General features: G+C 46.0%; 1 protein-coding gene across 1 annotated transcript; it reads left to right on the top strand.

Annotated features, from left to right (window-relative positions):
* Positions 1-339: 339 nt before the first annotated feature.
* Positions 340-7,673, top strand: LOC134433545 (transforming growth factor beta-1 proprotein-like; the record flags this gene model as incomplete). The annotated part of the gene is made up of 2 exons (XM_063182366.1): positions 340-522; positions 7,398-7,673. Coding segments are annotated over 2 exons (342 nt in total), but the record flags the coding sequence as incomplete, so codon positions are not given.
* Between the last annotated feature and the right edge of the window lie 14,672 nt (positions 7,674-22,345).

Below are 22,345 nucleotides of genomic sequence, written 5' to 3'. Positions count from 1 at the left end.
TAAACCTGCCATTATTCACTCAGGGAGAGCTGGGGACCCCCTGGGACCCCCCAAATTCCCCCCAAATCCCCATTTCTGACCCTGGGACCCCCCAAATCCTCCCCAAACCTTCCTTATTCACTCAGGGAGAGCTGGGACCCCCTGGGACCCCCCAAATTCCCCCCAAATCCCCATTTCTGACCCTGGGACCCCCCAAATCCTCCCAAACCTGCCATTATTCACTCAGGGAGAGCTGGGGACCCCCTGGGACGCCCTGAATCCCCCTTAAAGCGCCCCAGATTTCCCCAAATCCCCATTTATCACCCTGAGACCCCCCCAAATGCCCCCCAAACCCCCATTTCTGACCCTGGGACCCCCAAATGTGGCAGCCCCGAGGAGCAGAGCTGCTGTGTCCGTCCCTTGTACATCGATTTCCGCCGGGACCTGGAGTGGAAGTGGATCCACGAGCCCCGGGGGTACATGGCCAACTTCTGCGGGGGGCCCTGCTCCTACATCTGGAGCGCCGACACCCACCACACCAAGGTGGGCATTTGGGGGGGGTCCTTTGGGGTCCCAGAGGGTCCTGGGAGGGGTTTTGGGGTGTTTGGGTGGGATTTGGTGGGATTTGGGGGTGTTTGGGTGGGATTTGGGGGCGTCTGGGTGGGATTTGGGTGGGATTTGGGGTGTTTGGGTGGGATTTGGGGGGGTCTGGGTGGGATTTGGGGGGGTCTGGGTGGGATTTGGGGGTGTTTGGGTGGGATTTGGGTGGGATTTGGGGGTGTTTGGGGGTGTTTGGGTGGGATTTGGGGTGTTTGGGGGTGTTTGGGCATGATTTGGGGGGGTCTGGGTGGAATTTGGGGGTGTTTGGGGGTGTTTGGGTGGGATTTGGGGGGTCCGGGTGGGATTTGGGGGGGTCTGGGTGGGATTTGGGTGGGATTTGGGGGTGTTTGGGTGGGATTTGGGGGGGTCTGGGTGGGATTTGGGGGTGTTGGGTGGGATTTGGGGGTGTTTGGGGGTGTTTGGGTGGGATTTGGGGGTGTTTGGGTGGGATTTGGGGGTGTTTGGGTGGGATTTGGGTGGGATTTGGGGGTGTTTGGGTGGGATTTGGGGGATCCTGGGGGGAGTTTGGGGAATCCTGGAAGGGTTCGGGGCCCTGCTCCTACATCTGGAGCGCCGACACCCACCACACCAAGGTGGGCATTTGGGGGGGGTCCCACGGGGGTTTGGGGGGGTCCCTGAGGCTCCCCAGCCCTCCCTGAGTGAATAACAGGGCGTTTGGGGAGGATTTGGGGGGATTTGAGGGAGTTCTGGAGGGGTTTTGGGGGATTTTGGGAGGATTTTGGGGGTCCCAGGTGGCCCTGGAGGTGTTTGGGGAGGATTTTGGGGGGTCCAGGGTGATAAATGGGGATTTGAGGGAGTCCTTGCAGTGTCTTGGGGGGGTCCCAGAGCATCCTGGAGGGGATTTGAGGGGGTCCTTTGGGGTCCCAGAGGGTTCTGGGAGGGGTTTTGGGGTGTTTGGGTGGGATTTGGGTGGATTTGGGGGTGTTTGGGTGGGATTTGGGGGATCCTGGGGGGAGTTTGGGGTGTCCTGGAAGGGTTTCAGGGGATTTGAAGGGACTTTGGGGGTCCTGGCGCATCCTGGAGGGCATTTGAGGGGGACCTTGGGGTGTTAGGTGGGGGTCCCAGAGTGTCCTGGGAGGGGTTTTGAGGGGGATTTGGGGAGGATTTTGGGGGTCCCAGAGGATCCGGGGTGTGTTTGGGGGCATTTGAGGGCGTCCTTGGGGGTCCCAGAGAGTCCTGGAGGGCGTTTGGGGGCATTTAGGGGGGTTTGGGGAGGATTTGGGGAGTCCTGGGGGTGTTTAGGGGGTCATTTGGGGGGGATTTGGGGATGTTTGGGGGTGTTTGGGGTTGTCTGGGTGGGATTTGGGGGTCCTGGGGTGTTTGGGTGGGATTTCGGGGGGTTTGGGGGATCCCTGGGGGTCCTAGAGGGGCATCCGTGGGTCCTGAGGGGGATTTGGGGGGTCCTGGGTGGGATTTGGGGCTGTTTGGGGGGTCCCCGGGGGTCCTGGAAGGGCATCAGTGTGTCCTGAGGGGATTTGGGGGGTCCTGGGTGGGTTTGGGAGGGTTTGAGGGGGGTTTGGGGAGGATTTGGGGGTCCCAGGGTGATAAATGAGGATTTGTGGGGGCCCTAGGGGGTCCCAGAAGGTCTTGAGGGGCATTTGTGGGTCCTGAGGGGGATTTGGGGCATCTTGGGGGGAGTTTGGGGGGTCCTTGGGGCCCCAGAGGGTCCTGGAGGGCGTTTGGGGGGTTTGGGCAGGATTTGGGGGGGTCTGGGTGGGATTTGGGTGGGATTTGGGGGTGTTTGGGGGTGTCTGGGTGGGATTTGGGGGGGTCTGGGTGGGATTTGGGGGTGTTTTGGGGGTGTTTGGGCGGGATTTGGGGGGGTCTGGGTGGGATTTGGGTGGGATTTGGGGTGTTTGGGGGTGTTTGGGGGTGTTTGGGTGGGATTTGGCGGGATTTGGGGGTGTTTGGGCGGGATTTGGGGGGGTCTGGGTGGGATTTGGGTGGGATTTGGGGGGTCTGGGTGGGATTTGGGTGGGATTTGGGGGTGTTTGGGGGTGTTTGGGTGGGATTTGGGTGGGAGTTTGGGGGGTCTGGGTGGGATTTGGGTGGGAGTTTGGGGGGGTCTGGGTGGGATTTGGGTGGGAGTTTGGGGTGACCTGGGAGGATCTGGGCAAAGTTTGGGGGATCCTGGGAGGGTTTGGGAGGATTTTGGGGGTCCCGGGGTGATAAATGGGGGTTTGTGGGGGCCCTTGGGGGTCCAGAGGGTCTTGGGGGGCATTTGGGGGTCCTGGGTGGGTTTAGGGGAATTTGGGAGCGATTTAGGGGGGTCCTGAGGGGTCCTGGGGGTGTTTGGGGAGGATTTTGGGGGGGTCCTGAGGGGTCCCAGAGGGTCCTGGGGGGAGTTTGGGGAATTTTGGGTCAATTTTTGGGGCATTTTGAGGTTATTTTGGGGCAATTTTGGGGGCATTTTGAGGTTATTTTGGGGCAATTTTTGGGGCATTTTGAGGTTATTTTGGGGCAATTTTTGGGGGCATTTTGAGGTTATTTTGGGCAATTTTTGGGGCATTTTGAGGTTATTTTGGGGCAATTTTTGGGGCATTTTGAGGTTATTTTGGGGCAATTTTTGGGGCATTTTGAGGTTATTTTGGGGCAATTTTTTGGGGCATTTTGAGGTTATTTTGGGGCAATTTTGGGGGCATTTTGAGGTTATTTTGGGGCAATTTTTGGGGCATTTTGAGGTTATTTTGGGCAATTTTTGGGGCATTTTGAGGTTATTTTGGGGCAATTTTTGGGGCATTTTGAGGTTATTTTGGGGCAATTTTTTGGGGCATTTTGAGGTTATTTTGGGGCAATTTTTGGGGCATTTTGAGGTTATTTTGGGGCAATTTTTTGGGGCATTTTGAGGTTATTTTGGGTCAATTTTTGGGGCATTTTGAGGTTATTTCGGGGCAATTTTTGGGTCCATTTTTTGGATATAATTTGGGTCCATTTTGGGGCCATTTTTGGGTCAATTCTGGAGATATTTTGGGATTATTTTGGGTCCATTTTGGGAGCATTTTGGGGTCATTTTGTGCCCATTTTGGGTCCATTTTTGGGGCATTTTGGGTCCAGTTTTGGATCCATTTTTTAGTCCATTTTTGTGTCCATTTTGGGTCCATTTTTGGGGCATTTTGGACCATTTTTGGACTTTTTTGGGTCCATTTTGGGGCTTTTGGGGTCCATTTTTGGGATATTTTTGGGGTCCATTTTTGTGGCATTTTGGGTCAGTTTCTGGGTCCATTTTGGGACATTTTGAGTCCATTTTTCTGGGTCCATTTTGGGACATTTTGAGTCCATTTTTATGTTCATTTTGGAGCATTTTGGGTCAATTTTTTGGACATTTTTGTTCATTTTTGGAGCATTTTGGGGCCATTTTTGGGTCAATTCTGGGGATATTTTGGGATTATTTTGGGTCCTTTTTGGGTCCATTTTTGGAGCATTTTGGGGCAAATTTTGGGGATGTTTTGGGACCATTTTTGGGTCAATTTTTGGGGCATTTTGGGTCCATTTTGGACATTTTTTGGGTCCATTTTTGGGGCATTTTGGGTCCATTTTGGGACTTTTTTGTGTCCATTTTGGGTCCATTTTTGGAACATTTTTTGTGTCCATTTTGGGGCATTTTGGGTCCATTTTTGGGGCCAATTTTGGGCAGTTTGGGTCCAATTGGGGGGTATTTTGGGTCCAGTTTTGGATCCATTTTTGAGTCAATTTTTTAGTCCATTTTGGGACATTTTTTGAATCAATTTTTGGGGTATTTTGTGTCAATTTTGGGACATTTTGAGTCCATTTTTGTGTCCATTTTGGGGCTTTTTGGTTCCATTTTTGGAACATTTTTGGGTCCATTTTGGGGCATTTTGGGTCCATTTTTGGGGCCAATTTTGGGGCATTTTGGGGTCCATTTTTGGGGCCAATTTTGGGGCATTTTGGGTCCATTTTTAGGTCCACTTTGGGGCATTTTGTCGCCATTTGGGACATTTTTAGGTCCAGTTTTGGGTCCATTTTGGGGCCATTTTGGGTCATTTCTGGGGATATTTAGGGATTATTTTGGGTCCTTTTTTGGAGCATTTTGGGGCCATTTTGGGCCCAGTTTTGGATCCAATTTTGGGCATTTTTGATGCATTTTGGGGACAATGTTGGGACCATTTTTAGGTCCATTTTTGGGCCATTTTGGGGCCATTTTTGGATGCATTTTAGGGATATTTTGTGGTCGTTTTTGTCTTATTTTGGGGTTATTTTGTGGTGTATTTTGAGGATATTTTTGTGAATTTTGGAGTCATTTTGAGAGTATTTTGGGTGCATTTGGGGATGTATTTTGAGTGTATTGGAGGTGTGTTTTGAGAGTATTTTGGGGTCATTTTGTGGTGTATTTGGGGGTATTTTCTGGTGTATTTTTGGGTGTATTTGGGACATATTTTGGGCTGGTTTTGGGTGTATTTTGGGGCTATTTTGTGGTTATTTTAGGATGTGTTTTGCAGCTATTTCAGGCTCATTTTGGGGTTATTTTGTGGTGTATTTTGGTGTATTTGGGGCATATTTTAGGATGCATTTTGGGGTTATTCTGGGACATGAATTTCTGCTCTATTTTGGCTCTATCACATCTGCATTTCCGAGGCTCCTTCCTGGTGTATTTTGGGTCCATTTCCCTTCATTTTGGGTCCATATTTGGATTCATTCTGGGCATATTTTGGGGTCATCTTTTGCTGAATTTTGGGTCCATTTTGCTGCATTTTGGTTCCATTTTCATCCCAAATTCCCATTTTTCTGCCCCAGGTGCTGGCCCTGTACAACCTGCACAGCCCGGGGAGTTTGGGGCATTTTGGGCCATTTTGGGTCATTTTTTGATGCAATCTGGGGATATTTTGCGTCCATTTTGGGTCCATTTCTGGGATATTTGGGTCCATTTTGGGTCCATTTCTGGGATATTTTGGGTCCATTTTGGGTCCATTTCTGGGATATTTTGGGTCCATTTTGGGTCCATTTTTGGATGCTTTTTGGGGATATTTTGGGTCCATTTTGGGACTTTTTGGGGTCCATTTTTGGGTTATTTTGGGTCCATTTTTGGGGATATTTTGGGTCCATTTTGGGTCCAGTTTTGAGGATATTTTGGAGATATTTTGGGTCCATTTTGCAGCGAATTTCAGACTCATTTTGGGGTAATTTTAGGATGGATTTTGTAGATATTTTGGGTGTATTTTGGGCTTATTTTGTGGTGTATTTTAGGATGTATTTTGCAGAAATTTTTGGTCTATTTTGAAGGCATTTTGAGGTGCATTTTGATGGTACTTTGGTGTATTTGGGGTTATTTTGTGCTGTATTTTGGGTGTATTTTTGGGTGTATTTTGGCTCATTTTGGGGCAATTTTGGGACATATTTTTCAGATATTTTGGCCATATCTCAGCTGCATTTCCGAGGCTCCTTTTCAGTCTATTCTGGCTGAATTTTGGGTCCATTTTCCTGCATTTTGGGTCCATTTTCCCCCCAAATTCCCCATTTTTCTGCCCCCAGGTTCTGGCCCTGTACAACCTGCACAGCCCAGGGGGTTTGGGGCATTTTGGGTCCATTTTGGGTCATTTTTTGGATGCAATCCGGGGATATTTTGGGTCCATTTTTGAGGATATTTTGGAGATATTTTGGGTCCATTTTGCAGTGTATTTCAGCTCATTTTGGGGTTATTTTAGGATGGATTTTGAGAGAATTTTGGGTGTATTTGGGGCTTTATTTGGGGCTGTATTTTGAGTGTATTTTGAGAGTATTTTGGGGTCATTTTGGGGCTATTTTGTGGTGTATTTTAGGATGTATTTGGCAGAAATTTTTGGTATGTCTTGAAGGCATTTTGAGGTGTATTTTGAAGGTATTTTGGTGTATTTGGGGTGTATTTCTGGGGTTGTTTTCAGGCGTATTTGTGGTGTATTTTGGGTTTATTTTGAGCGTATTTTGGTGTATCTTGGGTTGTTTTGTGGTTATTTTTCTGGTTATTTTGTGGTGGATTTTGGGAGTATTTTGGTGTATTTGGGGCATATTTAGGGATGGATTTTGGGGTTGTTTTGGGACATATCTGAAGCGTATTCTGGTTTATTTTAAGTGAGCTTATTTTCAGTGTATTCTGGCTGAATTTTGGGACCATTTCTCAGCATTTTTGTTCCATTTTCCCCCCAAATTCCCCATTTTTCCCTCCCAGGTGCTGGCCCTGTACAACCTGCACAGCCCAGGGGGTTTGGGGCATTTTGGGTCCATTTTGGGTCCATTTTGTGTCCATTTTGGGGATAATTTGGGTCCATTTTGGGCGCATTTTTGGGGATATTTTGGGTCCATTTTGTGTTCATTTTGGGTCCATTGTGGGTCCATTTTTGGGTTATTTTTGTTCCATTTTGGGTCCATTTTTCGGTGCATTTTGGGGTCATTTTGGGTCTATTTTGCAGCGTATTTCAGGCTCGTTTTGCAGTAATTTTAGGATGGATTTTGGGAGTATTTTGGGGTTATTTTGGGTGTATTTGCGGTGTTCATTGGGGTTATTTTAGGATGTATTTAGGGTGTATTTTGAGGGTATTTTGGGGTAGTTTTGGGGTGTATTTTGAGAGTATTTTGGGGGTATTTAGGGTGTATTTTGGGGCTATTTTGGGCTGCATTTGTGCTGTATTTTGAGAGTATTTTGAGGTCATTTCGGAATGTATTTTGGGGTGTATTTTGCAGCCATTTTGGATATATCACATTTGCATTTCCAAGGCTCTTTTTCAGCGTATTGTGGCTGAATTTTGGGTCCATTTCTCTGCATTTTTGTTCCATTTTCCCCCCAAATTCCCATTTTTCCTCCCCAGGTGCTGGCCCTGTACAACCTGCACAACCCCGGCGCCTCGGCCGCACCGTGCTGCGTCCCACAGAGCCTGGAGCCGCTGCCCATCGTTTACTACGTGGGGCGCAAGGCACGCGTGGAGCAGCTCTCGGGGATGGTAGTCAGCGCCTGCAAGTGCAGCTGACCCCAAAACCGCCCAAAATCCACCCCAAAAAATCCCCATCCCACCCCTAAAAATTTCTACATTTACCCCAAGAAGTTCCTGGCTTTGTTGGACCAATAAATTTTATTTAATTTCTAATTTTTGGTGGGTTTTGTCTTCAAATATCCTCCACAAAAAAAGCCCCAAATCCACTGAAAAATCCCCCTAATCCCCCCTGGAAAATCCTCCCAAAATAAACCCCAAATCCTCCTGAAAATCCCCCAAAATCCACCCCAGAAAAATCCCCAAATTCCCCCAAAATCCACCTCCAAAATCCCCCAAAATCCCCAAAAATGCAATCCAAAATTGCCCCAAATCTATCCCAAAAAATCCCACCCCCAAAATTTCCACATTTACCCTGAGAAGTTCCTGGCTTTGTTGGGCCAATAAATTTTATTTAATTTCTAATTTTTTGCTGGTTTTTGCCTCCAAAAATGCCAAAAAATCCACCACAAAAAGCTCCAAGAGCCTCCAAAAACTCTTCACAAAAATCCCCCAAATCCCCCCAAAATCTTGCCCAAATCCCCCAAAAAACCCCAAAATCCCAAAGTTCCACCCCCAAAAACCCCAAAATCCCCCTAAAAACCCCCAAAATCTTCCACAAAATCCACCTCAAAAAAAACCCAAAATTCCCAAAATCTCCCCAAAATCCCCACCCAAAAACCCCAAAATCTTCCCCAAATTCACCCCTAAAATCCCCCAAATCCACCCCAAAATCCACCCCCAAAAATCCCTAACCCCAAACACCCCAAACCCCAAATCCTGAAAATCCCAAACCCCAAAACCCCAAATCCCCAAACAGCCCAAAACCCCAAACCCCAAAATCCCAAAGCCTCAAATCCTAAAAATCCCAAACCCAAAAATCCCAAACCCCAAACACCCCTAAATACCAAAACCACAAAATCCAGAACCTCAAATCCCAAAAATCCAAACCCCAAATCCCAAACCCCCCAAACCCCAAATCCACAAAACCCCAAAACCTGAATATCCAAACAGCCCCAAAATCCCAAACCCAAAAATCCAAACCCCAAAAACCCCAAACACAAAATTCCAAACCCCAAAAACCCCAAATCCCAAACCCCAAAAATCCCAAACCCAAAAACCCCAACCCCAAATCCACAAAACCCCAAATCCTGAAAATCCCAAACCCCAAAAACTCCAAACCCCAAATCCCAAACCCACAAAACTCCAAATCCCCTAAAAATCCCAAACCCCAAAACACCAAATCCACAAATCCCCAAATCCTGAAAATCCCAAACAGCCCCAAATCCCAAACCCCAAATCCCAAACCCCTAAAAATCCCAAATCCACAAAATCCCAAACCCCAAAATCCCCAAACCCCAAATCCCAAACCCACAAAATCCCAGACCCACAAAACTTCAAATCCCCCAAAAGTCCCGAACCCCAAAAACACCAAATCCCAACCCCCAAATTCGAAAATCACAAATCCTGAAAATCCCAAACCCCAAAAACCCCAAACCCCCAAATCACCAAACCCAAAAATCCCAACCCCAAAAATCTCCAATCCCAAACCCCAAATCCTGAAAATCCCAACCTCAAAAACCCCGAACCCCAAAATCCCAAACCCCAAATCCACACAATCCCAAACCCCAAATCCCAAACAGCCCCAAATCCCAAACCCCAAAAACCCCAAATCCCCCAAAAAACCCAAACCCCAAAAACCCCAAATCCTGAAAATCCCAAACCCAAAAACCCCAAATCCAAAAATCCCAAACCCCAAAAACCCCAAATCCAAAAATCCCAAATCCTGAAAATCCCAACCCCAAAACCCCAACCCCCAAATCCCTAACCCCAAACACCAAACCCCAAAAACCCCAAAGCCCAAAAAACCAAACCCCAAACCCGGGGCTGGGGGATTTGGGCAGGATTTTATAGGATTTTTAATAGGATTGGTAAAGGAATTTTAATAGGATTTTTAATAGGATTGTTTAATTTTTTAATAGCATTTTTATGGGATTTTTAAAATGGGATTTTTTAATAGGACTGTTACAGGATTTTATAGGATTTGTCGATAGGATTGTTATAGGATTGTTGTAGGATTCTTAATAGGATTTTTTTATAGGATTGTTATAGCATTTTAATAGGATTTTTAATCGGATTGTTAGAGGATTATAATAATCCTATGTAATAGGATTTTTAGATTGGATTTTTTAATGGGATTTTTAATAGGATTGTTATAGGATTTTTATAGAATTTATATAGGATTTTAATAGGATTTTTAATAGGATTGTTATAGGATTTTAATAGGATTTTTTAATAAGATTGTTAGAGGATTCTTATAGGATTTTTAATTCGATTGCCATAGGATTTTTAATACGATTTTTAAATAGGATTGTTATAGGATTTTTTGTAGGATTGTTTTAGGATTTTTATAGAATTCATACAGGATTTTAATAGATTTTTAATAAGGTTGTTATAGGAATTTAATAGGATTTTTAATAGGATTGTTTAATTTTTATAAGGATTTTAATAGGATTTTAACTATGATTCTTAATAGGATTTTCTATAGGATTGTTATAGGAATTTTATATAGGATGGTTATAGGATTTATTAGGATTTTTAATAAGATTTTTCAATAGGATTGTTATAGGATTTTTAATAGGATTGTTACAGGATTATGAAAGGATTTTTTAATAGGACTGTCATAGGATTTCTATGGGGTTGTTAATGGGATTTTTTAATGGGATTGTTATAGGATTGTTATAGGATTTTTATATAGGATTTTTGATAGGATTTAATAGGATTTTCAATAGGACTTTCACAAGATTTAATAGGATTGTTATAGGATATTTAATGGGATTATTATAGAATTGTTAATAGGATTGTTAGAGGATTTTTAGAGGGTTTTTATGGGATTGCCATAGGATTTTTAATAGAATTTTTTAATAGGATTGTTATAAGATTTTTAATAAGGCACTGCTTTCTGTCAGTTGGCGAGCTGCGCACACAATCCCAGAGTTGTACAGCTTCCTTATTTACTTTTCTGAAGCTCCCGGAGGCGAAGGAGCGGCTTCGTCGCGCAAAGACGATCGGGCGGGTCACAGTGCTCTCCGGAGCGCGGCTTCTGTCATAAGGACCACGGGAGCAGCACTTAGCGCCGGAGAGCACCGTACCTTCGTCTTTAGCGCCTCTTATCGTCTAAATCTTACCAAAAGCTGTTCCACTATGTCTAGCAAGGGGAAACTGTGCCAGCAGAGAAAAACATCTCCCATCGTGCCCTACAAGTTGCACGGAAGCCTGCTGACTGTTTGGCAAGAAGAAAAGCAAAAATGTCCAAATCGCCTTCCAATCGAATGTTCATGTGATTGGAAAAGGCAGAAGCCTGGTAAGGTACTGTTTTTCTATCCACATGCAAGGTGCCCACACAATCCCAGTGTTGTGCAGCTTCTTCTTCACAATTACGAAGCTGCCGCTCTCTCCGGCTCTCAGAGGGGAAGAAGCGGCTTCCTCGCCCAAAGACGGTTGTGCCGGTCACAGTGCTCTCCTGAGCGCGGCTTCAGCAGAAAGACAGCCGGGAGAGACGCTTACGTCCGGGAGCTCCGCAATTTCGTCTTCAGCGTCTCTTGTCGTCTACATCTTAGCAAAAAGCTTTTCCACTAAGACTGGCAAGGAGAAACTGTTCCAGCAAAGAAAACATCTCCCCTCGCCTTCTTGAAGTTGCACGGAGGTCTAGAGAGTGTTTAAAAAGAAGAAAAGAAATTTGTCCAAAACACCTTCCAATCGAATGTTCATGTGATTGGAAAAGGCAGGAGCATGGTAAGGTAGTGTTTTCAATCCGTTTGATAGCTGTGAAACAATGCCTCTCTTTGCAGCTTCCTTCTTCACCTTTACGAAGCTGCCGCTCTCTGCGGCGATCGCAGGCGAAGAAGCGGCTTCTATGCGCAACGACGGTTGTGCAGGTGACAGTGCTCTCCTGAGCGCGGCTTCAGCAGAAAGACAGCCGGAGAGACGCTTAGCTCCGGGGTGCTCCGCAATTTCGTCTTTAGCGTCTCTTGTCGTCTACATCTTAGCAAAAATCGTTTCCAGGATGTCTGGCAAGGACGAACTGTGCCAGAACAAAAAGCATCTCCCATCGTCTTCTAGAAGTAACATGGTGGTCTGAAGAGTGTTTCCAAGAAGAAAAAGAAAGTTGTCCAAAACACCTTCCAATCGAATGTTCGTGTGATTGGAAAAGGCAGGAGCACGGTAAGGTACTGGTTTTTTTTCGTTTGCAAGCCGCGCACACAATTCCAGTGTTGTGCAGCTTTCTTCTTCACCATTACGAAGATGCCGCTCTCTCCGGCTCCCAGAGGCGAAGAGGCGGATTCTTCGCCCAAAGACGATTGTGCCGGTCACATTGCTCTCCTTGAGGCTGCTTCTGCAGATAGACGCCCAAAAGCGGCGCTTAGATAGGGGAGCTTCGCAACTAAGTCTTTGGCGACTCTTCTCGTCTACATCTTAGCAAAAAGCTTTTCCATTATGTCTGGCAAGGAAAACTGTGCCAGAACCAAAAGCATCTCCCATCGTCTTCTAGAAATTACATGGTAGTCTGATAAGTGCTTGCAAGAAGAAAAAGAAAGATGCCCAAAACACATTCGAATGAAATGCCCATCTGTTTGGAAAAGGCAGGACCGTGTTAAGATACTGTTTCCTATCCGTTTGCAAGCGTTGAAATAATGCCACTCTTGTGCAGCTTCCTTCTTCACCTTTACGAAGCTGCCGCTCTCTGCGGCGCTCGCAGGCGAAGAAGCGGCTTCTTTGCGCAACGACGGTTGTGCAGGTGACAGCGCTCTCCTGAGCGCGGCTTCAGCAGAAAGACAGCCGGGAGAGACGCTTAGCTCCGGGGAGCCCTGCATTTTCGTCTTTAGCGTCTCTTCTCGTCTACATCTTAGCAAAAAGCTTTTCCACTATGACTGGCAAGGAGAAACTGTTCCAGCAAAGAAAACATCTCTCATTACCTTCTAGATGTTTCAGGGAGGTCTAGGGAGTGTTTAAAAAGAAGAAAAAGTAATTTTTCCAAAACACCTTCCAATCGAATGTTCATGTGATTGGAAAAGGCAGGAGCATGGTAAGGTAGTGTTTTCAATCCGTTTGATAGCTGTGAAACAATGCCTCTCTTGTGCAGCTTCCTTCTTCACCTTTACGAAGCTGCCGCTCTCTGCGGCTCTCGCAGGCGAAGAAGCGGCTTCTTTGCGCAACGACGGTTGTGCAGGTGACAGTGCTCTCCTGAGCGCGGCTTCAGCAGAAAGACAGCCGGGAGAGACGCTTAGCTCCGGGTGCTCCGCAATTTCATCTTTAGCGTCTCTTCTCGTCTACATCTTAGCAAAAATCGTTTCCAGGATGTCTGGCGAGGACGAACTGTGCCAGAAGAAAAAGCATCTCCCATCGTCTTCTAGACGTAACATGGTGGTCTGAAGAGTGTTTCCAAGAAGAAAAAGAAAGTTGTCCAAAACACCTTCCAATTGAATGTTCATGTGATTGGAAAAGGCAGGAGCACGGTAAGGTACTGGTTTTTTTTTTGTTTGCAAGCAGCGCACACAATTCCAGTGTTGTGCAGCTTTCTTCTTCACCATTACGAAGATACCGCTCTCTACGGCTCCCAGAGGCGAAGAGGCGGATTCTTCGCCCAAAGACGATTGTGCCGGTCACATTGCTCTCCTTGAGGGCTGCTTCTGCAGATAGACGCCCAGGAGCGGCGCTTAGATAGGGGAGCTTCGCAACTAAGTCTTTGGCGACTCTTCTCGTCTACATCTTAGCAAAAAGCTTTTCCATTATGTCTGGCAAGGAAAACTGTGCCAGAACCAAAGCATCTCCCATCGTCTTCTAGAAGTAACATGGTGGTCTGAAGAGTGTTTCCAAGAAGAAAAACAAAGTTGTCCAAAACACCTTCCAATCGAATGCTCGTGTGATTGAAAAGGCAGGAGCACGGTAAGGTACTGGTTTTTTTCGTTTGCAAGCAGCGCACACAATTCCAGTGTTGTGCAGCTTTCTTCTTCACCATTACGAAGATGCCGCTCTCTCCGGCTCCCAGAGGCGAAGAGGCGGATTCTTCGCCCAAAGACGATTGTGCCGTCACATTGCTCTCCTTGAGGGCTGCTTCTGCAGATAGACGCCCAAAAGCGGCGCTTAGATAGGGGAGCTTCGCAACTAAGTCTTTGGCGACTCTTCTCGTCTACATCTTAGCAAAAAGCTTTTCCATTATGTCTGGCAAGGAAAACTGTGCCAGAACCAAAAGCATCTCCCATCGTCTTCTAGAAATTACATGGTAATCGGAAGAGTGTTTGCAAGAAGAAAAAGAAAGATGCCCAAAACACCTTCGAATGAAATGCCCATCTGTTTGGAAAAGGCAGCACCGTGTTAAGATGCTGTTTCCTATCCGTTTGCGAGCTGTGAAATAATGCCACTCTTGTGCAGCTTCCTTCTTCACCTTTGCGAAGCTGCCGCTCTCTCCTGCGCTCGCAGGCGAAGAAGCGGCTTCTCTGCGCAACGACGGTTGTGCAGGTGACAGCGCTCTCCTGAGCGCGGCTTCAGCAGAAAGACAGCCGGGAGAGACGCTTAGCTCCGGGGTGCACCGTAATTTTGTCTTTAGAGTCTCTTCTCGTCTACATCTTAGCAAAAATCGTTTCCAGGATGTCTGGCGAGGACGAACTGTGCCAGAACAAAAAGCATCTCCCATCGTCTTTTAGACGTAACATGGTAGTCTGAAGAGTGTTTCCAAGAAGAAAGAGAAATTTTTCCAAAACACCTTCCAATCGAATGCTCATGTGATTGGAAAAGGCAGGAGCATGATAAGGCAGTGATTTCAATCCGTTTGATAGCTGTGAAATAATGCCTCTCCTTGCAGCTTCCTTCTTCACCTTTACGAAGCTGCCGCTCTCTGCGGCGATCGCAGGCGAAGAAGCGGCTTCTTTGCGCAACGACGGTTGTGCAGGTGACAGTGCTCTCCTGAGCGCGGCTTCAGCATAAAGTCAGCCGGGAGAGACGCTTAGCTCCGGGGTGCTCCGCAATTTCGTCTTTAGCGTCTCTTCTCGTCTACATCTTAGCAAAAATCGTTTCCAGGATGTCTGGCGAGGACGAACTGTTCCAGAACCAAAAGCATCTCCCATCGTCTTCTAGAAGTAACATGGTGGTCTGAAGAGTGTTTCCAAGAAGAAAAAGAAAGTTGTCCAAAACACCTTCCAATCGAATGTTCGTGTGATTGGAAAAGGCAGGAGCACGGTAAGGTACTGTTTTTTTTCCTTTGCAAGCCGCGCACACAATTCCAGTGTTGTGCAGCTTTCTTCTTCACCATTACGAAGATACCGCTCTCTCCGGCTCCCAGAGGCGAAGAGGCGGCTTCTTCGCCCAAAGACGATTGTGCCGGTCACATTGCTCTCCTTGAGGGCTGCTTCTGCAGATAGACGCCCAGGAGCGGCGCTTAGATAGGGGAGCTTAGCAACTAAGTCTTGGGCGACTCTTCTCGCCTACATCTTAGCAAAAAGCTTTTCCATTATGTCTGGCAAGGAAAACTGTGCCAGAACCAAAAGCATCTCCCATCGTCTTCTAGAAATTACATGGTAGTCGGAAGAGTGTTTGCAAGAAGAAAAAAAAGATGCCCAAAACACCTTCGAATGAAATGTTCATGTGATTGGAAAAGGCAGGAGCATGGTAAGGTAGTGTTTTCAATCCGTTTGATAGCTGTGAAACAATGCCACTCTTTGCAGCTTCCTTCTTCACCTTTACGAAGCTGCCGCTCTCTCCGGCGCTCGCAGGCGAAGAAGCGGCTTCTCTGCGCAACGACGGTTGTGCAGGTGACAGTGCTCTCCTGAGCGCGGCTTCAGCAGAAAGACAGCTGGGAGAGATGCTTAGCTCCGGGGTGCTCCGCAATTTCGTCTTTAGCGTCTCTTCTCATCTACATCTTAGCAAAAAGCTTTTCCACTATGACTGGCAAGGAGAAACTGTTCCAGCAAAGAAAACATCTCTCATTACCTTCTAGATGTTTCAAAGAGGTCTAGAGAGTGTTTCAAAAGAAGAAAAAGAAATTTGTCCAAAACACCTTCCAATCGAATGTTCATGTGATTGGAAAAGGCAGGAGCATGGTAAGGTAGTGTTTTCAATCCGTTTGATAGCTGTGAAACAATGCCTCTCTTTGCAGCTTCCTTCTTCACCTTTACGAAGCTGCCGCTCTCTGCGGCGCTCGCAGGCGAAGAAGCGGCTTCTTTGCGCAACGACGGTTGTGCAGGTGACAGCGCTCTCCTGAGCGCGGCTTCAGCAGAAAGACAGCCGGGAGAGACGCTTAGCTCTGGGGTGCTCCGCAATTTCGTCTTTAGCGTCTCTTCTCGTCTACATCTTAGCAAAAATCGTTTCCAGGATGTCTGACAAGGACGAACTGTGCCAGAACAAAAAGCATCTCCCATCGTCTTCTAGACGTAACATGGTAGTCTGAAGAGTGTTTCCAAGAAGAAAAAGAAAGTTGTCCAAAACACCTTCCAATCGAATGTTCATGTGATTGGAAAAGGCAGGAGCACGGTAAGGTACTGGTTTTTTTTTCGTTTGCAAGCAGCGCACACAATTCCAGTGTTGTGCAGCTTTCTTCTTCACCATTACGAAGATGCCGCTCTCTCCGGCTCCCAGAGGCGAAGAGGCGGATTCTTCGCCCAAAGACGATTGTGCCGGTCACATTGCTCTCCTTGAGGGCTGCTTCTGCAGATAGACGCCCAGGAGCGGCGCTTAGATAGGGGAGCTTCGCAGCTAAGTCTTTGGCGACGCTTCTCGTCTACGTCTTAGCAAAAAGCTTTTCCACTATGACTGGCAAGGAGAAACTATTCCAGCAAAGAAAACATCTCTCATTACCTTCTAGATGTTTCAGGGAGGTCTGCAGAGCGTATGGGAAGAAGAAAGAGAAATTTCTCCAAAACACCTTCCAATCGAATGCTCGTGTGATTGGAAAAGGCAGGAGCATGGTAAGGCAGTGTTTTCAATCCGTTTGATAGCTGTGAAACAATGCCTCTCTTTGCAGCTTCCTTCTTCACCTTTACGAAGCTGCCGCTCTCTGCGGCGCTCGCAGGCGAAGAAGCGGCTTCTTTGCGCAACGACGGTTGTGCAGGTGACAGCGCTTCTCGAAATCCCAATTTCCCCATTTTTCCCAATTTCCCCATTCCCCCATTTCTCCCCATTTTCCCCAATTGCCCCATTTTCCCCATTTTCCCAATTTCCCCATTTTCCTAAAATCCCAATTTCCCCATTTTCCCCAAAATCCCCATTTTCCCCAAAATCGCCATTTTCCCCAATTTCCCCAATTTCCCAATTTCCCCATTTTCCCCAAAATCCCCATTTTCCCAAAAATCACCATATTTCCCCATTTTCTCAATTTCCCTATTTCCCCATTTTTCTCAAAATCCGAATTTTCCCCATTTTCCCCAATTTCCCCATTTCTCCCAAAATCCCCGTTTTCCCCAATTTCCCCATTCCCCCAAAATCCCAATTTCCCCATTTTTCCCAATTTCTACATTTTCCCCAAAATGGGAAAATGGGGAAATTGGGAGAATGGGGAAATGGGGGGAAATGGGGATTTTGGGAAAAATGGGGAGAAATGGGGAAATTGGGAAAAATGGTGAAATTGGGATTTTGAGGAAAATGGGGAAATAGGGAAATTGAGAAAATGGGGAAATATGGCGATTTTTGGGAAAAATGGGGAAATTGGGAAAATGGGGAAATTGGGGAAAATTTGGATTTGGGGGAAAATCGGGAAATTGGGCAATTGGGGGAATTGGGGAAATTGGGAAAAATGGCGATTTTGGGGAAAATGGGGATTTTGCAGAAATGGGGATTTTGGGAAAAATGGGGAAATGGGGAAATTGGGAAAAATGGGGATTTTGGGGAAATTGGGAAAATGGGGAAATTGGGAAATTGAGAAAATGGGGAAAATGGGAAAAATGGCGATTTTGGGGAAAATGGGGATTTTGCGGAAATGGGGATTTTGGGAAAAATGGGGATTTTGGGGAAATTGGGAAAATGGGGAAATGGGGGGAAATGGGGATTTTGGGAAAAATGGTGAGAAATGGGGAAATTGGGATTTTTGGTAAAAATGGGGAAATGAGGAGAAATGGGGAAATTGCGAAAATTGGAGAAATTGGGGAAATGGGGATTTTGGAAAAATTCGGAAAAATGGTGATTTTGGGGAGATGGGGATTTTGGGGAAATTGGAAAAAATGTGAAAATTGGGATTGTGGGAAAGATGGGGATTTAGGGGAGATGGGGAAATTGGGAAAAATGGGGAAATTAGGATTATGGGAAAAATGGGGAAATTGGGAAAATGGGGATTTTTGGAAAAATGGGGAAATGGAGAGAAATGGGGAAATTGGGGAAATTGGTGAAATTGGAGAAATTGGGGAAATTGGGATTTTGGGAAAAATGGGGAAATGTGGAAATTGGGAAAATGTAGATTTTGAGAAAAATGGGAAAATGGGGAAATTGGGGAAATGAGGAAATTGGGAAATATTGGGATTTTGGGGGAAAAATAATGGGGATTTTGGGGAAAAATAATGGGGATTTTGGGAAAATGGGGAAATTGGGAAAAATGGGGAAAATGGGGATTTTGGGGAAAATGGGGATTTTGGAGGAATGGGGAAATTGGGAAAATGGGGATTTTGGGAAAAATGGGGAAATTTCCCCATCTCCCCTAGATCCCCAATTTCCCCATTTTCCCAAAATCCCCATTTTTCCCAATTTCCCCATTTTCTCAATTTCCCAATTTTCCCATTTTCCCCAAAATTCCAATTTTCCCCAATTTCCCCATTTTCCCATTTTCCCAAAATCCCCATTATTCCCATTTCCCCCATTTTCCCCATTTTCCCCATTTCCCCCAAAATCCCCATTTTCCCCAATTTCCCCATTTTTCCCAATTTTCCCAATTTCCCCATTTTCCCCAAAATCCCTATTTCCCCATTTTTCCCAATTTGCCATCTCCCCAAAATTCTCAATTTCCCCATTTTCCCAAAATCCCCATTTCCCCCAAAATCCCCATTTTTCCGAATTTCCCTAAATTCCTTATTTCCCCCAATTTCCCCAATTTTCCCAATTTCCCAATTTTTCCCAAAATCCCCATTTTTCCCAAAATCCCCATTTTTCAGAATTTCCGCAAAATCCTTGTTTTCCCCAATTTCCCCAATTTTCCCAATTTCACCATTTTTCCCAAAATCCCCATTTTTTCCAATTTCCCCATTTCCTTAAAATCCCCATTTTTCCCAAACTCGCCATTTTTCTCAATTTCCCTATTTCCCAATTTTTTCTCAAAATCCCAAATTCCCCTTTTCCCCCCATTTCCCCATTTCCCCATTTCTCCCCATTTTTCCCAAAATCCGCATTTTCCCCCATTTTCCCATTTTCCCCAATTTCCCCATTTTTCCCAAAATCCCATTTTCCCCAATTTCCCCAATTTCCCCATTTTTACAAAAATCCCCATTTACCCAATTTCCCCATTTCCCCATTTTTCCCCAAATCCCAATTTCCGCATTTTTCTCAATTTCCCCATTTTTCCCAAAATCCCAATTTCCCCATTTTCTCAATTTTCCTATTTCCCCATTTTTCCCAAAATCCCAATTTTCCCATTTTCCCAATTTTCCCATTTTCCCCAAAATCCCAATTTTCCCCAATTTCCCCATTTTCCCAGTTTTCCCATTTTTCCTAAAATCCCCATTTTCCCCAAAAACGCCATATTTCCCCATTTCTCAATATCCCTATTTCCCCATTTTTCTCAAAATCCCAATTTCCCCATTTTTCCAAATTTCCCCATCTCCCCAAAATCCCCAATATCCCCATTTTTGCCAAAATCCCCAATTTTCCCAATTTCCCCATTTCCCCATTTTCCCAATTTCCCCATTTTTCCCCAAATCCCAATTTTCCCCAATTTCCCTATTTTCCCAATTTTCCCATTTTTCCCAAAATCCCCATTTTCCCCAAAATCTCCATATTTCCCCATTTTCTCAATTTCCCTATTTCCCCATTTTTCTCTAAATCCCAATTTCCCCATTTTTCCCAAAATCCCCATTTTTCCTAATTTCCCCATTTTCTCAATTTCCCAATTTCCCGAAAATCCCCATTTCCCCAATTTCCCCATTTTCTAAATTTCCCTATTTCCCCATTTCCCCCAAAATCCCAATTTCTCCATTTTTCCCAATTTCCCCATTTCCCCATTTTTCCCAAAATCCCCATTTTTCCTAATTTCTCCATTTTCTCAATTTCCCAATTTCCCCAAAATCCCCATTTTCCCCAATTTCGCCAATTTACCAATTTCCCCAATTTCCCCATTTTTCCCAATTTACCAATTTCCCCATTTTTCCCAATTTCCCCATCTCCCCAAAATCCTCTATTTCCCCATTTTTCCCAAAATCCCCAGTTTTCCCCAAAATCCCATTTTTTCCAAAAATCCCAATTTTTCCTCATTTCCTCATTTCCCCCATTTCCCATTTCTCTCCATTTCCCCATTTTCCCCAAAATCCCAATTTTCCCAATTTCCCCATTACCCCATTTTTCCGAATTGCCCCATCTCCCCACAATCCCCAATATCCCCATTTTTCCCAAAATCCCCAATTTTCCTAATTTTCCCAATTTCCCCATTTTTCCAAAAATCCCAGTTTTTCCCAATTTCCTCATTTCCCCAATTTCCCCATTTCTCTCCATTTCCCCATTTTTCCCAAAATCCCCATTTTCCGAATTTCCCCATTTTTCCTAAAATCCCAATTTCCCCATTTTTCCCATTTCCCCCTGTCTCCCCATTTACCCATTTCTCCCAAAATCCCAATTTGCCCATCTCCCCAAAATCCCCATTTTCCCCAATTCCCCCAAAATCTCCATTTTCCCCAAAATCCCCAATTTTCCCCATTTTTCCCAATTTCCGAATTTTTCCCAAAATCCCTATTTTCCCCAATTTCCCCATTTTTCCCAAATCCCAATTTCCCCCAATTTCCCCATTTTCCCAAAAATCCCAATTTTCCCAAAATCGCCATTTTTCCCAATTTCCCCATTTTCTCAATTTCCCTATTTCCCCATTTTTCTCAAAATCCCAATTTCCCCATTTTCCCAAAAATCCCAATTTTCCCAAAATCGCCATTTTTCCCAATTTCCCCATTTTCTCAATTTCCCTATTTCCCCATTTTTTCTCAAAATCCCAATTTCCCCATTTTCCCAAATTTCCCCATTTCCCCAAAATCCCCATTTCCCCATTTTCCCCATTTCTCTCCATTTCCCCATTTTTCCCAAAATCGCCCATTTTTCCCAAAATCCCAATTTTCCCCAATTTCCCCATTTTCCCCAATTTCCCCAATTTTCCCCAATTTCCGCAATTTTCCCAATTCCCCCATTTTCCCAAAAATCCCAATTTCCTCATTTCCCTATTTTTCGCAAAATCCTCATTTTTCACAATTCCCCCATTTTCTCAATTTCCCTATTTCCCCCTTTTCCCCAAAATCCCTATTTTTCCAAATCCCAATTTCCCCATTTTTCCCAAAATCCCCATTTTTCCCAATTTCCCCATTCCCGCCTGAGACGGAGTGGGGATCCATTCTGAATTAGGTGAAGTGCCTGGGAGAGGTGAGAGGTCTGTAGGGCCAAAGCTGACGGAAAGGCCGCATTCCAGAGGCAGCAAGGAGACAGAGAAAGAAAAACAGAAATTACCGCAAGGTCGATCTGCCCCAGACCTAGGAATTCCTCTGATAAAGAAGAACTGGTGCCAAATGTCACGCAGAATGAATATGTATGAACTTATTGTGAAACTGTATGCATATGCATTTGGGAGGGGCATAAAAGACGAACTGAGGTCTTCAGAGGTACGCTTGCCTTGTTGGGGGACTTGCGTCCGGCGCTCGCCGTAAATAAACATACCGGGCTTTACAACTTTTATAAAGTTGTGAGGTTTCTTCTTTTCTCCGCAAAACATTATGGCGAGCCAAGGCAGGAGTTCTCTGTCCCCGCAGGGGCAGGGGGGATAGACGGACCTCCAAGGCGCGCCCTAAGATTTTTTCCTGGTGGGGCACTGCTCGTCTCAACTTGCCACCTGCGAGGACAGACAAGGACCTGCTGGCCTGCGGAGGAAGATACGGTATGTACTGAGGGGCCCCGGGGGAGGGAAAGGAGAGCAAGGGAGTAAACCACCCAGAGACGTCTGGGTTCAGCTGATAGAGCAGCTGTATTAGAGACGGGGTTCATCGTTCTGATAGAGCAGACCGCAAGCGGTTCTGGGGGTGAGCCGGGTGAACCCGTGTATGTGTGTGTTGAAGGTTCATCGTTCTGATAGAGCAGAACCGCTAGAGGCTCTGGGGGTGAGCCGGGTGAACCCGTGCATGTGTGTTGGGGGTTCATAGTTCTGATAGAGCAGAACTGCTAGAGGCTCTGGGGGTGAGCCGGGTGAACCCGTGTATGTGTGTTGGGGGTTCATCGTTCTGATAGAGCAGACCGCAAGCGGCTCTGGGGGTGAGCCGGTTGAACCCGTGTATGTGTGTTGGGGGTTCATCGTTCTGATAGAGCAGAACCGCTAGAGGCTCTGGGGGTGAGCCGGGTGAACCCGTGTATGTGTGTTGAAGGTTCATCGTTCTGATAGAGCAGAACCGCTAGAGGCTCTGGGGGTGAGCCGGGTGAACCCGTGCATGTGTGTTGAAGGTTCATCGTTCTGATAGAGCAGAACCGCTAGAGGCTCTGGGGGTGAGCCGGGTGAACCCGTGCATGTGTGTTGGGGGTTCATCGTTCTGATAGAGCAGAACCGCTAGAGGCTCTGGGGGTGAGCCGGGTGAACCCGT

The sequence above is a fragment of the Melospiza melodia genome, unplaced genomic scaffold (assembly GCF_035770615.1).
Source record: "Melospiza melodia melodia isolate bMelMel2 unplaced genomic scaffold, bMelMel2.pri scaffold_200, whole genome shotgun sequence".
Classification (NCBI taxonomy): Eukaryota; Metazoa; Chordata; class Aves; order Passeriformes; family Passerellidae; genus Melospiza; species Melospiza melodia.
Note: the sequence above shows the minus strand (reverse complement) of the source record. Positions and strands in the feature narration are given on the sequence as shown.